The 25,880-nt window shown below is 33.7% G+C and overlaps 4 protein-coding genes across 5 annotated transcripts; 2 read left to right on the forward strand and 2 right to left on the reverse strand.

Moving 5' to 3' along the window:
• Positions 1-1,793: 1,793 nt before the first annotated feature.
• LOC106443619 (trihelix transcription factor GT-3b-like) lies at positions 1,794-3,250 on the forward strand. The gene is made up of 2 exons (XM_013885169.3): positions 1,794-2,278; positions 2,532-3,250. The coding sequence occupies exons 1-2, from the start codon at positions 1,964-1,966 to the stop codon at positions 3,099-3,101; spliced, it is 885 nt and encodes a 294-aa protein (XP_013740623.2). The 5' UTR covers positions 1,794-1,963; the 3' UTR covers positions 3,102-3,250.
• A 3,851-nt stretch (positions 3,251-7,101) lies between these two features.
• Positions 7,102-8,776, reverse strand: LOC106438158 (bifunctional monothiol glutaredoxin-S16, chloroplastic). Its single transcript, XM_048775714.1, has 2 exons — positions 8,156-8,776; positions 7,102-7,679 (listed from the first exon to the last, which is right to left on the reverse strand). Exons 1-2 carry the CDS (start codon positions 8,531-8,533, stop codon positions 7,179-7,181), a joined length of 879 nt encoding a protein of 292 aa, XP_048631671.1. The 5' UTR covers positions 8,534-8,776; the 3' UTR covers positions 7,102-7,178.
• Positions 8,777-12,682: 3,906 nt separating this feature from the next.
• Positions 12,683-22,478, forward strand: LOC106443618 (ethylene-overproduction protein 1-like). Its single transcript, XM_013885168.3, has 4 exons — positions 12,683-15,240; positions 15,564-15,855; positions 15,935-16,244; positions 16,327-22,478. Exons 1-4 carry the CDS (start codon positions 13,259-13,261, stop codon positions 16,545-16,547), a joined length of 2,805 nt encoding a protein of 934 aa, XP_013740622.2. The 5' UTR covers positions 12,683-13,258; the 3' UTR covers positions 16,548-22,478.
• A 356-nt stretch (positions 22,479-22,834) lies between these two features.
• LOC106443615 lies at positions 22,835-25,584 on the reverse strand. 2 transcript variants are annotated; one of them, XM_013885164.3, is made up of 7 exons: positions 25,445-25,583; positions 25,280-25,351; positions 25,029-25,178; positions 24,645-24,809; positions 24,190-24,243; positions 23,905-24,054; positions 22,835-23,281 (listed from the first exon to the last, which is right to left on the reverse strand). In XM_013885164.3, the coding sequence occupies exons 1-7, from the start codon at positions 25,514-25,516 to the stop codon at positions 22,910-22,912; spliced, it is 1,035 nt and encodes a 344-aa protein (XP_013740618.1). In that variant the 5' UTR covers positions 25,517-25,583; the 3' UTR covers positions 22,835-22,909. The 2 variants fall into 2 exon arrangements, with proteins under 2 accessions (XP_013740618.1, XP_013740619.1); XM_013885165.3 differs by lacking the exon at positions 24,190-24,243 and having other exon boundaries at positions 25,445-25,584.
• Positions 25,585-25,880: the final 296 nt, after the last annotated feature.

Genomic DNA, 25,880 nt, shown 5'->3' on the forward strand with positions numbered 1-25,880 from the left:
CGTATTTCTTGACTACTCTCATCACTTATTTACATTCACGGGGCTCCGCTTTACAGAAGAAAGGCTATCATCAGCAAAGAGAAAGTGAGATACTGAGGGACACACGCGTGTAACGCATTATCTTCCCTTGGTTCTCTGCATGATTAATAAGGCTAACGAGCACTTTCGTGCATAGAATATAAATGAAAAGCGACAAAGGATCTCCTTAACATAGACCTCTATGGAATAATATTTCTCCTTGGTTGCCCATTCATAAGAACTTTGTATTTACCCAAGGTGATACATCGCATTATCAAGCTAATCCAAAATTTTGAGAATCCCATCTTTCTCATAACTGCTTCAATGAACGACCACTTCATCTTATCATACACTCTACTCATATCCGTTACGGCCATCATTTTATTACGTCTGCTTGGTTTAGTTCTCAGAGCAAGGAATATTTTTTCGAAAATCATAATATTGTCTAAAATCTTTCTTCCACCAACAAAGGTTGACTGGATTTCTGAAATTATGTCGGATAGATCTTTTTTTTAATTTCTCGCATAAGACTTTAGAGATTATCTTATAGCTGACATTGCACAAACTAATAGGTCTGAACTGAGACTTCTCATTCGGTTTAGTTGTCTTCGGGATGAGGCAGATATTTGTATCATTTGATTTACTCGCCATCGATCTTTCAAAGAGGAATTGATTAACCATATGAGTTAATTAAATCCTCCTTTACGATGTCCCAGAACTTCTGATAGAAGAGAGCTGTCATCCTATCCGGTTCATGAGCCTTCTTTAGATGCATAGCAAAGAGTGCTAATTTGACTTACCATTCAGTGACCGGAGCTATTAGATCGTCATTAATTGACTTTGTAATCATTGTAGATATCTGCTATTAGATCGTCATTAATTGACTTTGTAATCATTGTAGATATCTCAAACATCGTTTCGTATATTTTTTGTGGATTGGAAGACTCAAAGATTTACTTACAATAACTAATAGCAATGACTACCAATCTTTTCTCATCCTCAACAATATTTCCATTTACGTCTAAAAGCTGAGTGATATTATTTTTCGTTTTCCTTTGCTTTGTTATAACAAAGCATGAACTTTTTTCGTTTTACTGGCTACTAGTCGATCGTAGACATAGAATGTTATGAAGTGCTAAAGTCCAAATGATATCATATTGAGATTTGTGAAGATATATGTTCGAAATAATCCGTTAACCCGATTAATTTTTTTATGTTGATTATCTGTGACACCAAATTACATTGACTTTTAAAAAGTGTTTCTTAAGAAAAACAACATATTAAACGTATTTAAACTAGCGTAACATTTTCGATTTTATACTAAAATAATACTGTGTAAGTAAACACGAATGCATTTTTAATATATAAATGAGACTAATCAGCAAATCTAATAAAAGAACAAGAGATCCACATCCTAAAAGCTGAATCCGTACAACAATAATGTGCCAATTAATCTCAAGAATAGAGTGGTAACAAATCTATATCATAAACATTGATTATTTGTCGACAGTCGAATTTAGATTACATTACGAAAAGAAAACGATAGAAATATCCACATCCGTGAGCATCAGTTAAATTGTAAATAGATAATACAGCTTAATTAGAGACTAATCTTTTCCAAATAATAGTTTCACATAATCAAATACGACACACTTACCGAAAGTTTTTCTTTAATATTTTTGTCAAAAAGAAAATAGAAAAGGTAATTATTTAGAAAATTCCAAGAGAGAGAAAAAAAAAGTAAACGCGTAGACAGATGGCGACAGGAGAAAAGAATTACGATCAAAGAAACTAGACATCTTTCTCTAGACGTTTCACATTGTATTTCTCATTTTCGATCTTGAAAAGTGAAAGCTCCTAAAAATATCTAACATTTGCTTTCGTCTTTAGAGATCTTTGGTGATTCTTGTTTATCTTTTACTTGGTTTCTTAATTATTTCTTCATATGGATGGGCATCAGCATCAGCTTCACCACCTTCAATACCTCAAAAAACATAGTCACCATGTTCATCCTCAATCTCAAACACCAGAAATAGCGTCTCCCGCAACTGTGGCCGCAGGGGATAGGTTTCCACAGTGGAGCTTAGAAGAGACAAAAGAGTTGATAGCAATAAGAGGAGAGCTGGATCAAACTTTCATGGAGACAAAACGGAACAAGCTTCTCTGGGAGGTTGTCTCTAACAAGATGAGAGACAAAAGCTTTCTTCGTAGCCCTGAACAGTGCAAGTGCAAGTGGAAGAACCTCGTCACTCGTTTTAAGGTCCCAATTAGTCTTCTCTCTCTCTCTCTCTCTTTCCTTTTATTTTGTTTAATTCTGTAGTGTGCTATACTTGGAGGTTGTGCATGAAACTATCCAATATACAAAATAAGTATACATGTTAGAAGAAATTCCGAATCTTATTAGTAGTCCATAATCTTTTCGGGTCAGAGACCGTACATTAGTGTTCTCCCTAGATAGAGATCAAGTAGTTTTTTGATATATGCATGTTATCTCATTGGTCATGTGTTTCTAGGGATGTGAGACAATGGATGCAGAGTCAGCAAGACAACAATTCCCTTTTTATGATGATATGGATATTATATTTACAAGTAGAATGCAGAGAATGATATGGGTCGAATCCGAGGGAGGAGGAGGGGGAGCAAGTGGGACAACCAGAAAAAGAAGTCACTCAGAGCAGTTCTCTTCAGATGAAGAGGAAGAGAACGTGAATGAAGAGCTAGTAGATATCAGCAATGACCCGAAAATCCTAAACCCCAAAAAGAACATAGGGAAGAAGCGAAAAGGCGGTATTAGTAATAGTAATGCCAGTAATAGTGTAAGGGAAGTTTTAGATGAGTTTATGAGACATCATATGAGAATGGAGAACGAGTGGATAGAACGCTGGGAGGCAAGGGAGAAGGAGAGAGCAGAGAGAGAAGAAGAGTGGAGAGGGAAGATGGAGGAGATTGAGAAGGAGAGAGTGAAGATGGAGCGGATGTGGCGGGATAGAGAGGACCAAAGACGGTCGAGGGAGGAGATGAGGGCTGAGAAGAGGGATTCACTTATCAGTGCATTGCTTGCTAAGCTTACTAGAGATGGTTAATTCTATCTAAGTCTAATATTTTAACGTAAGTTAACTTGTTCTTTCTATGCATGTTATGGGGTTGTAGGTTTAATTATTTAACTAGATTTCCATCCGCACAACCGTGCGGGTATATATTTTCACATATATATATAGATATATGTTTTACATAATTATTATGTATTTTTAATGTTACTCACATATTTAAATGGTTGCATAATTATGCCAAATATAATAATTTTATAGTTTTTATGCTGTAAATTAAAATCATCACATATATATGTTGCTTATTATATATTTATCCTATTGAATTAGCGTTTGATTACTAAACTAAAATTTTTAATGCATGAAACAACATATATGAAAACAATTTTGTATTTAATTTATTATAATCATGATCCATAATTCAAATCGCTAATTTTTTTTAGTAATTTTTAATGTTTATTAATTTTATATAATAAATTACTATACATTAAAAATTTTAAGATCAGTTAAATTTTTATACATGTATCATATAGTTTACTACTATTAACCCGTTGTACCAACATATTATATTTTTAGCATAAATATTTTATATTTAAAAAAATAAAATATGTTAACTTATCAATTTAAAATAATTTTGTCATATTTTGTTCAATATAACGTTTTTATTTTAAAATGATAGATATTATTATAAAATTAACAAATATGATATAATTTTATTCTTATAGTAACATTTAATTACTAATTACAAAATTAGTTGAAAATATTTATATTCAATTTATGAAAATTAAGATCTTATTATAATCTTTTTCAAGAGATTTGTTATAATTTTAATTTTTTTTAAAAAATTAAAAGATATAAAAGATATTATGATTAAAGTAATTAAAAATATTATATATATTAGCATTAGTGATACACATTTAATAGAAAATTTAAATGATGGTCCAAATAAAATATCACTCATCAAAAAATCATGATTTTTATTTTATTAGAAAAAAATTTTGAAATTTTTTTGAAAAAATTAAAATAGAAATAAATATTTATTTCTAACAAAATCTTTAAAAATTATTAGTAAATGTATTTTTGAAATTAATTAATTTTATTTTATTTAAATTTTCGTTTATAAACCAAAACTATATTCAATTTTAATTTCTAATTATATTTTATGATAATTAAAATTAAAACTAACTAATTTTTTAAAGTAAATTTAAAAAGATTCTAAGAAGATTTTAAAAAGATTTTGTTAGAACATTTTAAATATATTCATTTGTATTTCAAATAAAAGATAAAGATATTAAAAAATATAATAATGAACTTAGGTAAAATATGATATTTTTTAGGAATGGTCCAAACTAAAAAAATCACACATGAAAAAAAAAGTCATGACTTCTGTTTTAATATATAAGATAGTTAAAGTATATCGAAAAACTGAATACTCGTATATCGAGTTTTCTCGTGGGGCTATAGGAATATATTAACCCCCATATATATATTATTTTCTTCTTGTTTTGATTTTGGTTAATCTATTGGGCCATATTATTATCTTTCCATTCATTCTTTTATCAAGTTTGTTGTGAAATAATTATCTTTGTATTTTCTCTATTTATCTGTAGAATTGATGAAATAACTATTCTATCTCATTCACGTTAAACAGTAAATAATATTTTGGAATTAATAGAAAGCTCATTCCAAATCATTCTACTCCAAATATTATCATGGTTTTTGATTAGAAGTTCTTTTTCACTTTAAAATATTTATATTAATTATGAAAAACTACAACGGAACACCAAAACTGGATTATCCGAAGAACTAAATTTAAAAGTTTTACAAAAATCAAAACTTCAACAATTAAGGGAACCAAAAGCCGACATAAAACCATCCTCCAAATGTAAGATATCAAACAAAGTCTCACATTGGAAATTAGACGAAGAAATATCTAATATATAAAGAGATGTTCAACTCTAATTAGTACGAGAACTTTTGGAAAAGAAACAAAAAATAAAACCATGCGGACTTGCCTAAAGCATAAAGTGGACAATATATCGTACTAATCAAACATTATATAGTTGGACATAGATATAATAAATCTCAACACCAAAACTAAAAGAAATTACATATCAACATGATGCGACTTAAACACATGAGATAATCAAATAATATGCTTCTATAATCCAAGGACACTTAAACCACGAAAAGCACATAAAGAAGAGCAAACGCGGCACTGCAGAGCTCAGAAAAAGCTGCTGGACAGACCTACAGTTGGAAACCGAAGAGATATAAAACAAGGGAACTAGGAGCAAAGCACCAAAGACAACGAGAACACAATGATAAATTACCACAGATGCAGCAGTCCAGTTAGTTTAAGCGTAGGCATTGGTGCTATTGTACTTCTGGATTCAATCTACCATGGAAGGGATGTTTTACGCCAAAATGATATCAGCGCCGGCCAGGTCCCGGCCTGGGGGATTAAGGGTTTTTGGCCCGGAATCTCCAGATATTACGTCTGTTGAACTAGCAACACCGACTTCTATTGTTCATGATATTTTAAAAGTTGAATTGAATACATTTCACTAGTTTCTTAGTCATTCAACATTTTTAAGAAGTGAATTACATTTAATTTGGATTTTTTTTTTAAATACCATTTGTTCATTCATCTCCTAGAAACAGAGTATCTTTACATTTTGGAATTGATAGATGATTAAAAGAAGCTTTAAGATATTGAATTTGCTGAAAAGAATTGGACAGACAAAGTGGCAGACATAGTTATCTTTATCCCACGTCTGGATTCAAAATGTTCAGGAAACGTTTTTTTCCTTGGTGTATTTTGATATATTAATATGGTAACTAATTAGTACTCGCAATTTTATCTTCGTGGCCCATAAGAATATCTAACATTCTAAGCAAATCAAGCGGTATAACAGTAAGAAAAAGATGATTCACGTGCTTAGCTTTGGCCTTTGGGTACATGAATTAGAGCGTTTCGGTTGAAAGGGACAACAAGACATATATACTGTCACCGACATTGACCTTTTTGTTGGCAAAGCAAATGCTACAACGTTGACTTGTTTGTCTCCTTGAGACTTGAAAATCGGCCGTTAATTCCATTTCAAAGTGGGATAATTGTTTGTTTCCCTACCCTTTTGCTTTACTAGTCAAAAGAAAAAAAAAGAATCAAACTAAAAACTTCTATAAAAATATACTTTATTTGTTTGAATTTATTCTGTTATCTAGCATGTGTTAAATATGTAATTTGCATAGGTATTGCAGATTCATAAAATCTAAGAAAGATCATGCATCTATCTTAAGGGGGTGTATTCAACTAAAAGTTTAAAATGATAAATTTACTGTTATTTAAACGTGGATTTAAAAGAATACTTTAAAATCTAGTGTTATTGAATTTATCATTTCATAAAACATTCTGAAATTAACAGTTATTGAACAAAATTTAAGTTGGAGACTTTAGACTACTTTAAGTGTTTCTAGAGTGTTCGAGAAGAGTTCTTTAGTTATAAAAATAAAAATTCAAATATCATTGTTTTAGATGAAATCTTAGAATGTTTTAACAAAAATCATACCAAATTCTCTAATTTCCCTGCAATCATCTACAAACTCATCAAAGTTAAATCACTCCAAATTCTCCTGAAATCACGTCAAACTCATTATAAGTCTTGACAGCTATTAAAAGTACTTCCACCGCTGGATAGATATGAATATCTTGTTGATAAAAAAGAATTAGAAAATAAAAACTGAAGAAATAAAAGAGATAGTATCTTAAGAGAAAAACTTGTAGAATCATATAAGATAGTCACTTCACAAATGTAAGTTTATCATTAGCTTGATTTTAAAAACATATAATAAAACTATACTATAATACGTACTAAATTTATTTGGATTTATAAATCTTATATAAAAATTTAATTAATTTAAATACTTAAACGGATAATCTTCTGTTTCGTAAAATCCAAGAAGTGCTAAGTTGCATAGATTAGTACAACAATCTGCAAGCTTTAAATATGTAAAAAAAAAACAAGTTTGAAAATATAGAAGAGATCCCAAAAGTTTATTATAAATGTGTGGAGTTACACAGTAGAAACAGATAGATAAAACGGGATGGAACTACTTAAACATATTGGCAAGTTCGCCATTCTCATACATTGAGGTCAATATATCACAACCTCCTAACAGTTCTCCTTTCACAAACACCTGTGGAAACGTAGGCCAATTACTATAACTCTTCAGCTTCTCTCTTAGCCCATGGTTATAGTCATCGTCAAGAACATCAACCGTTTCATAGTCCACTCCTTGGCTCTCAAGAATCCCAACAACTCTTTGTGAGAATCCACATTGAGGAGCGCTTCTCGACCCTTTTATGAAAGCTACCACCTTGTTCTCTTTCACTAACCGGTCAATGAGTTCCTCTAAGGGGACAGTGAGCTCGACATGGCGACCTGGAGTGAGGCGGATGTCTGATTTCTTTCTCGGAGTCTGTTTGACCCATGTGTTGTTCCCTGACTTGTTCCCTGGAGGGACCTTTCCGGTTACTTTTATGTGTTCTTCTATCCATGATTTCCATGCTTGTGTTAGAACCGCTTTGTCTGGTTCCTCTACTATACCAACCTACGCAACAAACAAAATGTTAGTTAGACTCAACAGTACCAATATTAGCCAATACTCATCATGTCCGTTCAAAACATGCAAAATGAGGAAAGACTGTACATGAAGTTGTTTGGTCATGAGAGCAAAGCAAACAAACACCACAAGGTTCTTACATTTTCTATTTCCATGTTTATATGTAATGTTAACTAATTTTCTAAAGAGCTATTTGAGATATGACTGTGGAAAGCTGATAAACAGTAAAGAGGATAACTGAAAGAAATGGGAGTCAATAAGTATTTATACAAGTATATTGTGTGCTCTACTGTACTATACTCCTATACACATATGTGCTGACGTGGCATATGAACATGATACTCTAGTAATGACTTACAAAGAGACTACTATCTATCTTCCAAACAATCGAGATTCACTGATTCCATTTTCTAGCTACTCTATACAACTTTCGGATTCATCAATCGAGGAGATGAGCTTACTACCTTGACGGAGCCGCAAAGCTCCGGAACCGATTTCACGTGCGTAGATACGCTCGCTCCGATGTTCCGAGATATTCCGACGAACTGAAGCTCGTCGCTCTTATCGTAGACGGCGTAGACGCCGGACTCGGCCGGAATCGATTCAGCCTCCGCGATCGGAAGCTGCTCCGTCTCCCCCAGCGACTTGACGGCGGAGGCGATTAGGAAGGGACGGCGGGAGCGGAATGTGTCGACGCGGAGCGTGGAGGAGAGAGAGGGGAATGAGAAGGATAGGGTGAAGCGTGAATAGAGAGTAAGGCCAGGGGTATATCGGGAACTTTGGGGACGAAACACACGGGGAGAGGGGGAGGCGTGCACGGAGGAGAAACTGATTGCGGCCATTTTTGTCGGAGGAGATTTCGAGTTATCGGTTGGGATGAGATCATTAGTTTTTAACTGTATTCATATGGATATGGGCTTCTTATTAAGGCCCTATAAAAACTGGGGTTCGAAATCTCAGTTCCGTTTTCCTTGAGGTCGTTTGTATTACATCGTCTTGGTTTTAATTAAAAGCTATTCCCTCTGTTTCACTTGTCATTGTGTATATTTCAAAACTAGGTGTTTTGTCCGCGATGCGGACTTAAACATTTTCTTAAATTTTTGAAAAGTTCTTTTTATACTATACTAGTTATATTGTGTTTTCCAAAAAAAAATTTTGCGATATCATCTATGCATTGTCTACTATCGAATATATAAATATATATAATTCTAAACAATTAAATATTAAAATATTTTAGTGTTATAATTTAAACTTAGGTCTCTAGTCAAAAAACAAAATTTGTTTCTAATTTATGTAAAAAATATTATTTTTTTGAATGAGCAAAGATTTAAGGATGGTTATTGGCAAATAAATATTTGAGAACTTTAATTTTTTTTTGAGATTCTACTGCTCTAATAGTTTATAGGTTTTTTAAATATTACTAATTAATTGTTATTGATTTGAAGATTTTTAAATTTCATCAAAATTCTTTATTTATTTATGATAATAGTTTTTCATTCTATTTTAACAAAATTTAATGTTATTAAAATATAATTTACCTTTTTTATTCATAAGATACAACTTTCAAAATATTTTGGCAATTAAAATAATAGATGTAAGATTTCAAACCCGCTATGTAATTTGTTATTTGAATATCACAATAACAAATTACATAGCTGTAGAGTTTAGGTTTTTTTAGCTTTAAGTTTTGAGATTATTTTTTAGTGTTTAGAATTGGTAGAGTTTTAGGTTTAGGTAGGGTTTTAGGGTTAGGTTTAGGTAGGGTTTTAGGGTTAGGTTTAGACAGAGTTTAGGGTTATCAGGGTTTAGGGTTATCAGGGTTTAGGGTTAGGTAGGGTTTATGGTTAGGTAGGGTTTTTATGGTTTAGGGTTAGGAAGGGTTTAGGGTTAGGTAGGGTTTAGGGTATGTAGGGTTTAGAGTTTGTAGGATTTAGGGTTAGGTAGGGTTTAGAATTAGGTAGGGTTTTGGGTTAATTAGGGTTTAGGGTTAGTAGGGTTTAGAGCTAGGTAGGGTTTATGGTTAGGTAGGGTTTAGTGTTAAAAATGTTTAGGGTTAGAAAGGTTTTAGGGTTAGGTAGGGTTTAGGAGGGGTTTAGGGTTATGTAGGGTTAGGGTTAGGTAGGGTTTAGGGTTAGGTAGGGTTTAGGGTTTGAAAGGGTTTAGGGTGGATTTAGGGCTAGAAAGGATTTAGTGTTAGAAAGGGTTTAGGGTAAGGTAGAGTTTAGGGTTAGATAGGGTTTAAAATTAGGTAGGGTTTAGGATTATGTAGGGTTTAGGGTTAGAAAGGGTTTAGGGTTAGAAAGGGTTTAGGGTTTAAGGTTCGGTAGAGTTTAGGGTTAGGTAGGATTTAGGGCTAGAAAGGGTTTAGGGTTAGAAAGGTTTTAGGTTAGGTAGGGTTTAGGTTAAGAAGGGTTAGTAGAGTTTAGGGTTATGTAGGGTTAGGTCGGGTTTAGGGTTAGTAGGGTTAGGTAGGGTTTAGGGTTAGAGTTAGTTAGGGTTTAGGGTTAGAAAGGTTTTAGAGTTAGGTAGGGTTTAGGTTAGGTAGGTTTTAGGGTTAGTAGGGTTTAGGGTTATGTAGGGTTTAGAATTAGGTAGGGTTTAGGGTTTAAAAAGGGTTTAGAGTTAGAAAGGGTTTAGGGTTAGGTAGGGTTTAGGGTTTAGGGTTAGGTAGGGTTTAGGGTTAGAAAAAGTTTAGGGTTAGGTAGGGGTTAGGGTTCGGCAGGGTTTAGGGTTAGGTAGGGTTTAGGGTATGTAGGAAGGTAGGGTTTAGGGTTAGGTAGGATTTAGGATTAGAAATGGTTTAGGGTTAGTAGGGTTTAAGGTTAGTAGGGTTTAGGGTAACCCTTAACCCTACCTAACCCTAACCCTAAATCCTACCTAACCCTAAACCCTACTAACCCTAAACCCTACCTAACCCTAAACCCTACCTAACCAAACCCTACATAACCCTAAACCCTACCTAACCAAAAACCTTTCTAACACTAAACCCTTTCTAGCCCTAAACCCTAGGTTTTAGGTACGGTTTTAGGGTTATGTAGGGTTTAAGGTTAGGTAGGATTTAAGGTTAAATAGGATTTAAGGTCAGGTAGTGTTTACGTTTAGGGTTAGGTAGGTTTACGGTTAGATAGGTTTAGTGTTTAGGTAGTAGGAAGGGTTTAGGGTTTAGGGTTAGGTTTATGTAGGGTTTAGGGTTAGATAGGGTTAAGTTCTAGGTTTAGGTAGGGTTTAGGGTTAGGTAGGATTTAGGGTTTAGGTAGGTAGAAAGGTTTAACGTTTGGTTTAGGTTGGATTTAGGTTTGGTTTAAAATAATACTTAGGATTATAGGGTTTGTTTGTCTTTTTGTTTATACATTTATTGTTGAATTTTTTGGATAAAATTTTATATTAATATTATTGATTCATAATTTTTTTAAAAATATTAAACTTTTTAACACGGTTTTCAATGTTCTTAAAACAATATGTGTTTTTTTGAAAATGTTAAACTTTTTAACACGGTTTTCAATGTTCTTAAAACAATATGTGTTTTTTTGAAAATGTTAAACTTTTTAACGCGGTTTTTAATTATATAGTTAATAATTTTATTTAATTAATATTTAGTTATAGAATTTATGTTTTTAATTTTCGACTTAAAGACTTTTTCAGATAACAATACAATGTATACAGAAGTTATCTATTTTTTAAATTATATTTTCAAATTTTGGATAATTCTTATTATTCTTTATATTAATCAATTATCTAATCAAAATCAATTAAAATTTAGTTTTTATTTTTAATTTATTTATACATTTTATTCATTAAGAGTTAAACGATATTAATCACTCTAACTTTCAACGTGAGAGCTCCATTGTGAAAATTTACTTCGCAAATAATAGTTTTTAATTATATTTAAAAAAATTGTTTGATTGATATTTAATCATATAATTTATGTTTTTAACTTTTAATGTTTTACTAAAATACTTTTTCAGATAACAATACAATATATATATAGAAATTATCTTTTTAATTATATTTTTAGATTTTAGATAATCCAATATTCTATTTTTAATTATATAATTAATAATTTTATGTAGTTAATATTTAGTTATAGAATTTATTTTTTTAACTTTTTACTTAAAGACTTTTTCAGATAACAATACAATATATACAGAAGTTATCTTTTTTTTTTTAAATTATATTTTCAAATTGTGGATAATTCTTACTATTCTTAATATTAATCAATTATCTAATCAAAATCAATTAAATTTTGTTTTTATTTTTTAATTTATTTATATATTTTATTCATTAAGGGTATAAACGATATTAACCACTATAACTTTCAATGTGAGAGTTCCATTGCAAAAATTTACTTCGCAAATAATAGTATAGATCGTTGTTGTTTTATAATTTTAGTACAAAATTTATTGATTTTATATTCCAATATATTTTTATTGGTTGAAATGTAGTTAAGTATATTGGTAATGATATTATTATTTTATAAATACATAAAATTAAATATATTTTTTTATATGTGTATCCAAATCTTGAATGATAATTACGATGAAACAAATAGACTATTCAATGCGATATATTTTCTTGCTTATTTTTCATTAACCATCCATTTATTTGGTCTTCTCCGTATCTTTTCTCTTGTTACATGTTTTTCCCCTTTAATCAACATGTAAGTCATCATTAGAGCAAATAACTTTGTTATACTGAGATCTCTGAAATTAGAGATCACATCAAATAACTTTGTTATACAAAACAGTTTATTTCTTCTTTTGAACCATTCATTCAAAAAAATATCTCCAGTGAATGGTAAATGTGATTCGGGAGCAATGTGTATAATAATTGTACATCTCCGTTTCTCCTAGTCGGTTAGAGAAGGTTACATGTAAAAGGTAGAAAACAATTTCTTCTAATTTTCCTCTGAAACTTGAGAGGCCTAATCCATTTGTTTCTAAACAAATGTGTCTTCATCTTGTTTAAGCTTTCTTCAGTTGCTATATAAACAACACTGCTTCTTTGGCTCTGTTGAAGCTCAATCAATTGATATTCCATGAGAGCTTCCATGTTCCATCAAGATTCTGCACCCACGTTTTATTTCCATATATAAACCAATCAGTATCACAAAAAAGGAAAATAAAAGACAACTCCCCAAACAAAAAGAGACCAAAATGACATAACACATTCTGTAATAATAACACTGCGTTTTGAGAGAGAGAGAGAAAGAGAGACAAGAAACCAAAAGCTCGAGAGAGAAAAAGGTCATTCGCCAATTCCCTTCTCGCTACTTTTACGGACATAATGAGAGAAGAAGATTGGATTTGACGAAAACTACACTGCGAAAACACGTTTTCTTCAGAACAAGAATCAAAATTAAGGGAAGGAGAGAGAGAGACGAAGAGATTTCTCTCGGTGGTCTCCGTTTCAGAGATCTCCGGTGGATAATCCCAGCGTCATCTCTAATTTCCCGATTAACCCATACGACGAAAGTTTTCATCTTTCGAAGACCAAAATTCAAACATCATCCAAATTTAGAAACTTTCCTTAATAAGTTCTCATTATTTTAAATTGATTGATTGAACAAGATGCATCCTAATCTATTCACAACAATGCGAACGTTGAAATTCATCGAAGGATGCAAAGCCACGGCTCTCAACCCTCCTCCGCCGCCACCTCCTCCCTCTACCACCGAAAGAGCCGGCGAAAAGCTCTTTCAGCATCTCCATGATCACCTCCGAGTCAACTCGTTCCGTTCCAAATCCACCCGGACTCATCCACCTCCAAATCAAAACGCCGCCGTTTCGAAAAACTCCCTCCTCCCATACGGACTCCCCAACACGGACCTCCTCGAACCGCAGATCGACCCTTCTCTCAAATTCGTAGACTTGATCGACAAGCTAGCCGAAGTCTACCGCCGCATCGAGAACTCCTCGCAGTTCGAGAAAGCCGAGGCCTTTTTAGAGCAATGCGCAATCTTCAAGGGCTTATCGGATCCGAAACTTTTCCGGCGGAGTCTCCGGTCAGCTAGGCAGCACGCCGTTAACGTTCATACCAAAGTTGTGTTAGCTTCTTGGCTACGTTACGAGAGGAGAGAAGATGAGCTGATCGGGACAACATCGATGGATTGCTGCGGAAGAAACCTCGAATGCCCTAAAGCGAGTCTCGTTTCCGGGTACGACCCGGAACGGGTGTACGATCCATGTATTTGTTCTGGGTACAACGCTGACGTTGATGTTGAAGAGTGTTCGACGTCAGAGGTAGATTACGACATGTCCTTCTGTATAGGCGATGAGGAAGTTCCTTGCGTGAGGTGCAAGATAGCGTCTTTGTCAATACCTTTTAAGGCTATGTTATACGGTGGCTTTAGAGAGACGAAGCGAAACACTATCAACTTCACGCGGAACGGAATCTCTGTGGAAGGGATGAGAGCTGTTGAGATGTTTAGTAGGGTTCGAAAAGTTGAGATGTTTCCTCCCAATGTTGTCTTGGAGCTACTCACATTAGCGAACCAGTTCTGCTGCGACGAGTTGAAAGCAGCTTGTGACGTGTTTTTGGCTCGTCTTGTTAGTAATTTCGATGACGCGGTGTTGTTGATTGAGTACGGTTTGGAGGAGGCTGCGTACCTTCTTGTGGCTGCTTGTCTTCAGGTTTTTCTAAGAGAGTTGCCTAACTCGATGCGTAATCCGAACGTTGTAAAGATTCTCTGTAGCGTTGAGGGACGGGAAAGGCTGGCCTTGGTTGGGCATGCTTCCTTTACGTTGTACCTTTTCTTAAGCCAGATTGCTATGGAAGACGATATGAATTCAAACACAACGGTAATGGTGTTAGAATGTTTGGTTGAACATGCGGTGGAGACTTGGCAGAGACAGCTCGCTTGTCACCAGTTAGGTGTTGTGATGCTTGAGAGGAAAGAATATAAAGATGCTCAGAGATGGTTTAACTCAGCTGCCAAAGCAGGTCATGTTTACTCCCTTGTCGGTGTAGCCAGGTCTAAGTTTAAGCTTGGCCATCGATACTCGGCTTATAAGACCATGAACTCGTTGATATCGGGTTGCTCAGCTACTGGATGGATGTACCAAGAGAGGTCTTTGTATCGAATCGGTGAAGAGAAGGTGCTTGATATAGACATTGCCACGGATTTGGACCCAACTCTGACTTTCCCTTACAAGTTCAGGGCAGTGTCATTGGTCGAGGAGAGTCAGTTTGGTGCTGCGGTCGCGGAACTGAACAAGATTCTGAGGTTTAAAGTCTCTCCTGACTGTTTAGAGATGCGGGCGTGGATTTCTATAGCTATGAAGAACTTTGAGGGTGCTTTGAAAGATATAAGAGCGCTTTTGACATTGGAGCCTAACTTCTTGATGTTTAACAAGAAAATTCATGGGGATCATATGGTGGAACTCCTCCGGTCGCTGGTTCAGCGACGGAACCAGGCTGATTGCTGGATGCAGTTATATGATCGTTGGTCTTCTGTTGATGATATTGGATCTCTAGCTGTTGTTCATCATATGCTGGCTAATGATCCAGGGAAAAGCCTTTTGCGTTTCAGACAGTCTCTTCTTCTCTTAAGGTAGAACATAACATACTATCTTCGTTCCACAACAATAAATATTTTTGAAAAAAATTGTTTCACAAAGATAAATTTTTATGTTTTTAAAATTTTTTATTTTATTTAAATTTTAAACAAATTAATAGTTTTTATTGAATTAGTATTGTTTAACTTTATTGAGAACCGAAAATTACAGAAAATACTACATTTATATTATAAATTTAATGCGTTTTTGTTATGTGTTAACAAATGAAAAACAATCAACTTGTGTGGAACAGAGGGAGTATGTTTCAGTAAGACTATAAATGATGTGTTTGGTTTCCTCTAATTATGTGATATTTCAGGCTAAATTGTCAAAAGGCAGCAATGCGTAGCCTTAGGCTGGCTAGAAACCATTCAAAGTCGGAGCATGAGAGACTTGTGTATGAAGGATGGATACTGTATGACACAGGCCACCGTGAGGAAGCTCTGGCCAAGGCTGAGGAATCTGTTTCTATACAAAGATCTTTCGAAGCTTATTTCCTTAAAGCTTATGCTCTTGCAGACTCCACACTTGACCCTGAGTCCTCAAAGTATGTCATCCAGCTCCTTGAAGAAGCACTTAGATGTCCATCAGATGGTCTTCGTAAGGGACAAGTATGAGAAGAAACTGTTCCCCATTCTATTTATCATCCTCTGACTGCAATTTCATGAAGAGTTTCTGTTGTACTTGCAGGCTTTGAACAACTTGGGAAGTGTATACGTTGACTGTGGTAAGCTGGATCTTGCAGCTGATTGCTACAAGAACGCACTAACCATCAAGCACACACGAGCTCACCAAGGCCTGGCTCGTGTTTACCATCTGAAAAGCCAAAGGAAAGATGCGTATAATGAGATGACAAAGTTGATAGAGAAAGCTCAGAACAATGCATCGGCCTTTGAGAAGCGTTCAGAGTATTGTGACCGAGAGGTGGCACAGAGAGACCTAGTGATGGCGACACAGCTAGATCCTCTGAGAACTTACCCATACAGATACAGAGCCGCAGGTGTGCTAAGTTTCACAGCCATTTCTTGTTTCTTATTACTGTTTTTTCTTGAAAACTAATCCTCATGATATTTTGTTCATAGTTCTTATGGACGACCATAAAGAAATTGAAGCCATTGAAGAGTTGTCCAAAGCCATAGCATTTAAACCTGACCTCCAGCTTTTACATCTCCGAGCAGCATTCTTCGCTTCGATGCGTGAAACTACAGACGCTATCAGAGACTGTGAAGCAGCTTTGAGTATTGATCCATGCCACAAAGATACCATCAACCTCTATCACAAAGTACGTGAACCACAGGCATAGGCAAACCCATCTGCCAACTTATATATATCCTAAACTATGGCGAGAGCTTCTTTCATCTAAAACCACATATACTTGTATGGCTATGCCATTTCATATCCATTACGGAACATTCCCATGGGAAACTAAGCCTGGTTCTTTTGTGATCAATAAGTTTTGATAGAAAGAGCTGGGAGCAAACCAAAAGGAGCAGCGACATAGAATGTAAATATAACTTCATACTTTGGGTTTTGGGATTGATTCTGGTTTGATGACTGGATAAGGTTAATATATGATTAGTGCAGAGTGTGTTCTGCACAAAACAGAACACGAAAAAGATTGTTATGCCATGTTTTGTTTTTAGATATCTCACTTCGTGTTGCTTCTTCTTTTCCTTCTTTCATATTTTTAATGTGTTATTGTGTATGTAACTTCATTCTTCTCATGATCGTTATATTGATTCTCAGACAACTGAGATTTTTTCCCTTGCAAAACAATAAACATAGAAGTCAGTAATCAATCATCACCATAGAAATTGTACACATAAAACCCATGTAAGAACCTTCCTGTTTTGAGCACACAAATTGGACATTAAATAAGCCCTAGAAATATGTAAGTAGTCGTTTCTTTGTATTTTGAAAGTTGAAACAACAATTCCATATTTTTATACCTTTGTTTAAAGTATGAAAAATGTACAATGGACTTTCAAACAACTAGAAAATTGGGTTGTTCAAACATTGTTGTTGTTCATAACAAAACATAAGCAAAATATTAGTAAACATTAGCAAAATATAAGCAAAATATGAGTAAACATTAGCAAAATATAAGAAAACAATCTAAGTGGAATGCATGCCCCCACATATCGTATATGACATTGGATGCTAATTATTCTAAAGCAGACATTACATTCACTTTCCCCATGCACAAACATGAAATTTCCCACAAAATGTTTAAAACCTTTTGACTTGAAATCAACTCAACACATTTGATACACAGACTTTCTTTCCTCAAATTATTTGTTTTCAACTTAATACATTACTTAGTCATGTAGTTCTTTTTTCAGAATTTTTGGCTAAAATATATACGCAAAAATATGTATTCATTTATTCAAAAATACATACAAGACATTGGTTTGTTTACAGAAAATTAAACTAAATTACTACGACACATTGGACAACTGTTTGCATTCCTTGCATTCCAACTACGTAAACAATCCAAGTGGAATGCATGCTCCACATATCGTATATGACAATATGACATTGGATGCTAATTATTCTAAAGCAAACATTACATTCACTTTCCCCATGCACAAACATAAATTTTTCCCTCAAAACAGGAATATTCCGAGACATAACAAAACCCGGTCCCTTAAAATTTGTAATCAATATTCCAAAATGTTTTACGTAAACAAAATGTTTAAAACCTTTTGACTTGAAATCAACTCAACACATTTGATACACAGACTTTCTTTCTTTCTTCAAATTATTTGTTTTCAACTTAACATCTACATTACTTAATTAGTTTTTAGAATTTTTTTTTATCATTCTGCTAATGTTTGTGATTTTACATGTATAATTTATTGTAACATGTATAATTTATTGTGCTGTGTAACAACGCTTAGAATTGAGTAATTGTTTTTCTTTTGGGAATTAAAATTGAGTAATGGTTGACTAGCGATACAAGTAGAAAGTCTCTATTGATGTCTTGACTGATTATTTTTTTACGGCTGTCTTGATTTGATTTAGCTAATCAGTCAGCTTATTTAAATCTGAAAATTTTCTTGCAAAAGTGTGGAAGGAGATGAATTTGAGAGATGTGAAGCTTAATCACCTATACTCAAAAGTAACCAAAAATTATGATCGAAGGGAACTATGCTCCTAATGATTGTATATTATACTCAGTGATTTACTGAGATCATTTGGAGACAATAAAACTGTTCTCTATTATCTATAGATGGTAGTCTATTCTAATTTTTTTCTTAAAAAAACAATACATGAGAGATTAATTAGCATATTAGCTCATGTAAGCAATAGTGATAAGCAGTCCTGCATAATTGCATTCATCATAAAAGTGTTCGTTTTTTCGTTCGGCAACTCCATTACACTATAGTGAATAAGTATTTGTCTTTGTTAAAAATGTAAATAACTGATTTACATTTTTAATCTATTTATTTATCTATCTACCTATATTAATAAAAAAATGTTTTTTTTCTTTTAAGAGAGACACCTCATCAAATAGTTTTACCACATACTGACATGTGGCATCACTCAAACCGTTTTAACGATTTCAAATTCTTAATTGTTTCTTCTTGGGCATCATAATTACATGTCGTTTAGGCCAGTAGTAAACTGGTAAGTGGACCCTTCTATCTACCTAATATTGTAATCTTCTACGAGACTCCATTGTAACTGACTTTGAACTTGAAAAAGAAAGTCATCGAACCCACATCTGGTTGGAGATCGAAGCGTTGATCGGGAAATTAGCCTACACAAACCTCATCTTATATAAATGAAACCTTGAGTGACACCAGCGATGAGATTTTTCAACATTGCTCAAAACAGTTCAGATCAAAGAACTGGCTTTGTGAGAGCCGATCAGCCGAACCACGAGTCGATCTTGAGCTCTCTCTTCCCGATGACGGTGTCTTTGATGAGATGGAAATCGAAGTTTATATGCTTGCAATCATGAGTGAGTTTGCTGCGTGGACTTTCAACTTCGATCACCTTGGCGACACCATCGGGGATCTCCATCGTCTCAGATGACAAGATCATCTTCATCTTTCGTTAATGATAGAACATAACGGCGATTGAAGATGAAACCCTAAATAAGATTATAAAACGTCATGTGTTTTGTAGGTTTTTTTCCTTTGGTATACAAAATGGGCTGAAGATCAAGTGAAACCTATACAAAGAAATTCACTTAAAGCCCATTATTAAAAATCAAACATCGTTAAAGTCATTTTGTATAATCAAAATAATCGGTAGCTATATCATGGAATAATACGAAGAATATAGTTATGAAAGTAATAATTGTTTCCATTCAGTTTTACATGTATTTTGGAAACAAAACATTTTAAGCCATCAATTAGGAAATGATTAGAAATATAAAAAATGGTGTAGCAAGTGAAAAACATTAGTGTAGAAGGAGGTTTCAAGGAACTAAAATTAGTGTAGGAAGTGCCATGAACTGAAGCAGGCATCATATTTTTCGGTTGTTTTAGCAAACATACATCTAACTTTTGAAAGAATGTGAGGTAAAAGAAGTATAAAAGGTTATTAACTATTTTTATTAATATTTTAGATATATATAAATCAAGTCGTAGAGATTGTATCGTACAGCTAGGAACGTGAAACAACCAAGTGGTCTCATAACAAAATCTGGCCCCAGCATCTACCAAGTTGACCAAGAAGGCCTGCAGCTCATATCTTCTTAAATACTGCATCCGCATCATTGTCTTTTTCCCTTCAAATATTTTGCTATGTTTTTCCAGACAATCTTATAATTTATGTTTAAGTTTGAAGTAAGGTTATTTTCTTCCCAAGTCATTCAAGTACTTATTGCTTTGCTTTCTAACAAATACAAATAAAGTTTTGCTTACATTTAAAGTAGTATTAACATTATATAAAATAATATAATGTGGAGATTATATAAACATATTGTTCTGTCTCTAACCAATAAGCATGAGTTGTCCATGCAAAACCTTTTTTTTTTATCAAATCAAACTTGCATTAATCTTAAATATCTTTACACTTCAATAAAGGAGGATATAAAGAGACTATTGACAGCCAAACAAACAACAACATAAGAAATAGAATGGCAATACAAATCACAAGAAAAAGCCATAAAAAACCATATCACAACAACATCATAAGCTTCTTCAAAGACCGCATCTATAGTGTAACCTGTAGAATCACACATATTGCACCATACGCAGAGAAGAGCATTTGATGGGAGGAAGTGTTGGGATTGTTATAAAACCTCATGTCCAACTCTATATTATCCGATTAGTACGATATGGTCCACTTTGGGATTAGAGGCTGGCCCGCATGAATTTACTTTTGGACTCCATCCCAAAAGGCCTCGTACTAATTAGAGTTGAACATCTCTTTTATATATTAGACACTCCTTATCTAATTCTCTAGTGTGAGACTTAGTTTGACATCTCACATTCCCCCCCCCCCTCAAACTAAGGATCATATTCATCTCGTGTCCCATAGCTGACTTTCAGGATCTTCGGACTTGATCTCTGCCACATACCTCTCAATCCTAATTTGATCCCGTTCCTACGTACTTGAAGGATATTTTGGTTTTATTGCAGATTTATCGTCAACTTGGCTCTGATACCAACTGTTGGGATTGTAAAAACTCATGTCCAACTCTATATTATCTGATTAGTACGATATTGTCCACTTTCGGCCTTAGAGGCTAGCCCGCATGGATTTACTTTTGGGCTCCATCCCAAAAGGCCTCGTACTAATTAGAGTTGGACGTCTCTTTTATATATTAGACACTCGTTATCTAATTCTCCAATGTGGGACTTAGTTTGATATCTCACAGGAAGATCCTTGCAATACCAACGAAACTTGTTCATCCTTCACTCCATATAGGAAGAAATATTAAAAAAGAATAATGATTCAAACGAGGGACAAACGGGAAATCATAACCCGCCACATCCATATTCATCAGGATAAAGATGACAATGAGCTTCTCTTCTACCTGCCACCAAGAAGAGAGATACACAAACACAACACAACATCCAGAATGAAACCTGTAAGAGAACTGTATACTGCAGACGCTCGCGCCAAGGCGATATAAATGCTACTAAAGGTCGCAAAGGTAGAACCAAATGAGACTAAGCCCAATGGTATATCACCAGCTAAGATCATGAACCTCAATCTAACATCACCCATACAAAAAGCTGTCTAAACCGTTCTACAGTAGCATAATAAGTGGAAAATAAAGAGCTAAGATGAGCATTAAGGACCTTACAAGGACGACTGGTAGGGAGGTTGAAACAAGAACTGATTGAAGGCCAGTCGACACACCCAAATAGAAACATGTATATCACATGAGAATGGAGTCCATAGGCGAAGGAAGTGTCATCGACACACCCAGATAGAGACATATATGCCACATGAGAAAGGAGCCCGTAGACGAAGGGAGTGTCACTAGCAGACACCGGGAGACCACCACCACCACCACCATTCCTTGTGGCCATCCTGGATGGAAGCTTCAAATTTGAGATATGGGTAAGAGCTTGAGGAGATGGTATGAATGTGTGGAACTGGACTGAATGTATGGTCTCTTCTTAGAACTCATAGACACAAACTAAATGTGTGGAATATATTTAAGCTCACTTACACTCTTTGTTAACAATAAAATCATCAACAAAGTGCTAACAGTGTATTCAATACACTAACACATTGTGATAAGCCATAGTTTTTTTTAAGAAACAATACTTCTGAACGCTAACACACGCCACAAAAAATACTTCATTCCAAAATATAGTAAAAGAGAAACAACAATACTCAATATCCCGCACGGATCAACCCAAGTATAAATAATATAATGGTTGTAAAGTAAGTAAGCGGTCATTGACGGGTCCTTCTTATCAACAACAGAAGCAATCCTATGGGAGTCTCTTGGGTTTTCCTCTATGATTGACTTGGGCATGTATACTTTTGATTCTCTCTAGAGATATGGCTCTCGTATGTCTACAGCGTTAGAACTCGAGTTTGGCTCCGCATCACAAACAACTCATCTCGTGGGGTATTATTGTGCATCTTCCAAGCGTCATTCTCAAATTATTTTTACATTTACATGGGGGCTACCCCTCATATACATATAGAGAGGCGCAATCAGTATAGTAAATATTGGAGGCTATCTGAAGAACTAGATTCATTTGGTAACTACTTACCACCTGACTATATCCCCTCGCCAACTCCCAGCTCTCCGTTTCTTGTCATCTCTGAGCACTGAACCCTCTGGACTCTCGAGCTTCTTCTGTGATTTTTCCCCATAGTTGCCTTCGTAGATTGACGTCTGGCTCTCATATACAAAAGAGGGAGAAATTTCTTGTTCTCATAAGTAATTTCAGCATTGATCAGGTTTTTACAAGATGATGTAACCACAAGTTGGATTTCCTGTTTCCAAAACGAGGCCAGACCTCCACTTCCGTGACCTTGAGGTGGAATAAGTAGAGACTTGTAGAGTGGTTGTTTGTTTTATGTTGAAGAATAAATGATGATGTATCTAATGTCATAAAATAACCCCATAAAAGGAAGTTTGAGTGAGAAAGTATAAGACAAACATAGTTTAGTCAAATTTTATTTACTTTTTAAATTTGACCATTTTAGTCGGTAGTACATATGTAAAATTCATAAACATCAAGTACCACAGTCTCCACCTGGACCTCCGAAGGAGAAAGATACTCCATTCGACTTGGAATAACCCCAATACGATAATCTATAACACTGGTACGAATCTGAATAACGTCTTGTTTTACTGTCTTCAATATCAACTAATTGATAGTTCGAGTTCTTAACTTTGACATGCAGATAATGTGAACTCTTCTGAAAGTCGATAACCGGAAAATGCTCATTTCCCATTGGAGGACTTATTCCATCTGGAGACATAAATGTATTTCCTCCAAAACGTATTAAAGATGCTCCGTTGTTTAAATGTGTGAATAATTCTTTGGGCCAGTAACCAATTACATTGTTGAATATTTTTAATCCCCAGTTTCCGCTTAAGCCATCCTAAGAAATATTGAAACAAAAAAGTAATTAAGAAAATATCTAAAATTCAGATAAAAAACTGAGAAAAACTTTATTAAAAAAATAAACAAATATAATATGAGGACACATCCGAACATATTTAACCAAATGTTGGTTTAGTAGAAAGGGAGTGTCTTGTAAACACTCCATCACTTAGGTTCAGTTTTCGTTGGAAGAGATTATTTATAATGTTTGTATTCTCGGCAAACAGGTTAAACCACTTTTTCTTTACCAAAAATATATATTTCAGAATTCTAAATGTTTTAAAAATTGTAACTTTATTAAGATTTTTTTTTTCCAAGAGATATATTTTTGGTCTTCAAACTTATTAAAAAGCTCACTTAAATCTAATTATATATATGTATAAGCTCACTTAAATTCTTTTTGTTTTCCAAGAGATATATTTTTAATCAATATTCAAATTTACAATGTATTATTTAAATAATAAAAATCTATTTAGACCTTAAATTTTTAGTTTTTAAAGAGTAATTTTTTTATTTTAGAATACGATGAAGTAAAACATAAATGAATTATAATATTTTGTTCAAGAAAAAAAACACTATTGTCTAAGCGCTTTATTGTATAGAAAATATTATTATTTTTACCTGGAATACTTGTGGTGTGAAAGAAATTGTTTCGTTACCACCGTAAATAGAGGTTCTAGAAAACGCTTTTCCAATCCAAGGAATTCGAGTTACAATAACAAAGCCAGGACATTGTATGTTATAACACCCAGAGTTCTTATAACCATCTGCCTGATAAATTAAAAAGAATTAGAGGGCAAGATACTATGGAAGGAGAAAGACTACTGGTTTTGCTTTGTTTTAATTAATCACGAATTGTTTACAGGTTTGCAATGTATAAAGAAACGTAATAGTTAATTTACTTACGGTCCAATATATAGTAAATCTCGTGCGAGTGTCACCGTACAATCTTGGATGCGCCTAAATATAATTATAAAAATACATGATGAAACATATTATACCCAAAAATATGTATTAATATGGATAATTGGTTGGATAACTGTAAATTTTATACTGTAAATTTAATTTATAATAAAGTTTACTTTTGTTTAATATATCTGTAAGAATTAAACGAGGAGAAACATTTACAGCAATAATAATTTAAAATCAATATTTTACAGTTTAAAAAATGAATATTTCATTAAATATTCGTACTGAATCTAATAAGAGTTCTCATCTAATAATAACACATATGTTTTAAAATGCTAATTACACATATTTCAGTGGTAAAAAAAAAGTTTATAAAGTTAATATATATTTTAAAAAATTAGTTAATATTTTAAACTGGGTAACGAGTCAACCAGAGTTTGATAGTGACTTACTGCCCAACCAACTTGAATGCTATTGAGTTCATTACGGGGTCCATTCTCTAACCAAATTTGACTTTTACTGTACTGGTTATTCTGCACAGTTAAGCTGTGAAGACTTATCCTAGCTTCAGCTCCTCGATAGATGCTCCCATCCAAAACGGTCTCTATTGTTGCAAACTGTACTCACAAGAATATAAAAATTGACTATTTGTATCTTAATCAACAAGGCTAGTAAGAAGGCAACAACGTGACTATCTATAAAAGGGAAAGTCATATTTTATCGGTCCAGAAAACTGGATAGTTGAGTTGGTGATCATATATTTATATAGTTTAATCTTTTTGTACTGCAACAAATGGATATATTACTAAAAAATAATGAAAAAGAAGAAATTTTACATGTTGGCCCGGATACTCGACTGTATCAAGATGAACGCTCTCAGTTCCATTTCTTTGTTTTAATATTGGCACTGTTCCTTTTGGACAACGTTGATCATTCACTTTATATTCATTTTTTCTATCAAGATTGTCATCCAGATTGAAAATTTCCTGTAGTTTTACGGACAATAACAAGATTAAGAATTTATTTTAGATGATTATGCTCTTACAAGATTATTTCATGTTTAATTGAACCAAGATCACCACCATACTTGAATCTTGTGGTGCTTCAGCAGTGGATTTTGGAAAGCTGGTTGTTTGTATATATCAACACAGTCAAAATCCTGTAAAATTGATTAGAAAACGAATTCTACATGAAAATTGAAAATATCAAATCTTAAGAATTTAAAAACACAGTAGGAATCGTAGAATCTCACATCAGTGTTTCCTTCAACCACTTGCGTTAAAAGCATATAAGAAAATAGAACGAGGAGCAGATGTAAAGCCATTGTTATTTTAGTTCAATTTTTCCAGTGATAGTGATCGTCGTATATAAACCAATTTGAGTCAACAACATTAATTTATGCTAGTTTTATTATTTTAGAGCATCAGCAGCGGTTACAACTGAGTAGGTCTCTTTATAATATTAAAATATTAACAGTCAGTTACACATTTATTTTTATTTTGTTTTTAACCTCTAAACCACTAAAAAGATTATATGTGGCATGAACGTTACCTTAATTTTGATTTTTGAGTCATATATCAATACTATTAAAACAGGAACATGCCCCATTGATATTAGTTGAGTCCAATTTTTAAAAAAAATTGATTTTTATATAACTGCATCAAATATAACTGCATCAGTTGATATAT

Source organism: Brassica napus, chromosome A3 (assembly GCF_020379485.1).
Source record: "Brassica napus cultivar Da-Ae chromosome A3, Da-Ae, whole genome shotgun sequence".
NCBI classification, from domain to species: domain Eukaryota; kingdom Viridiplantae; phylum Streptophyta; class Magnoliopsida; order Brassicales; family Brassicaceae; genus Brassica; species Brassica napus.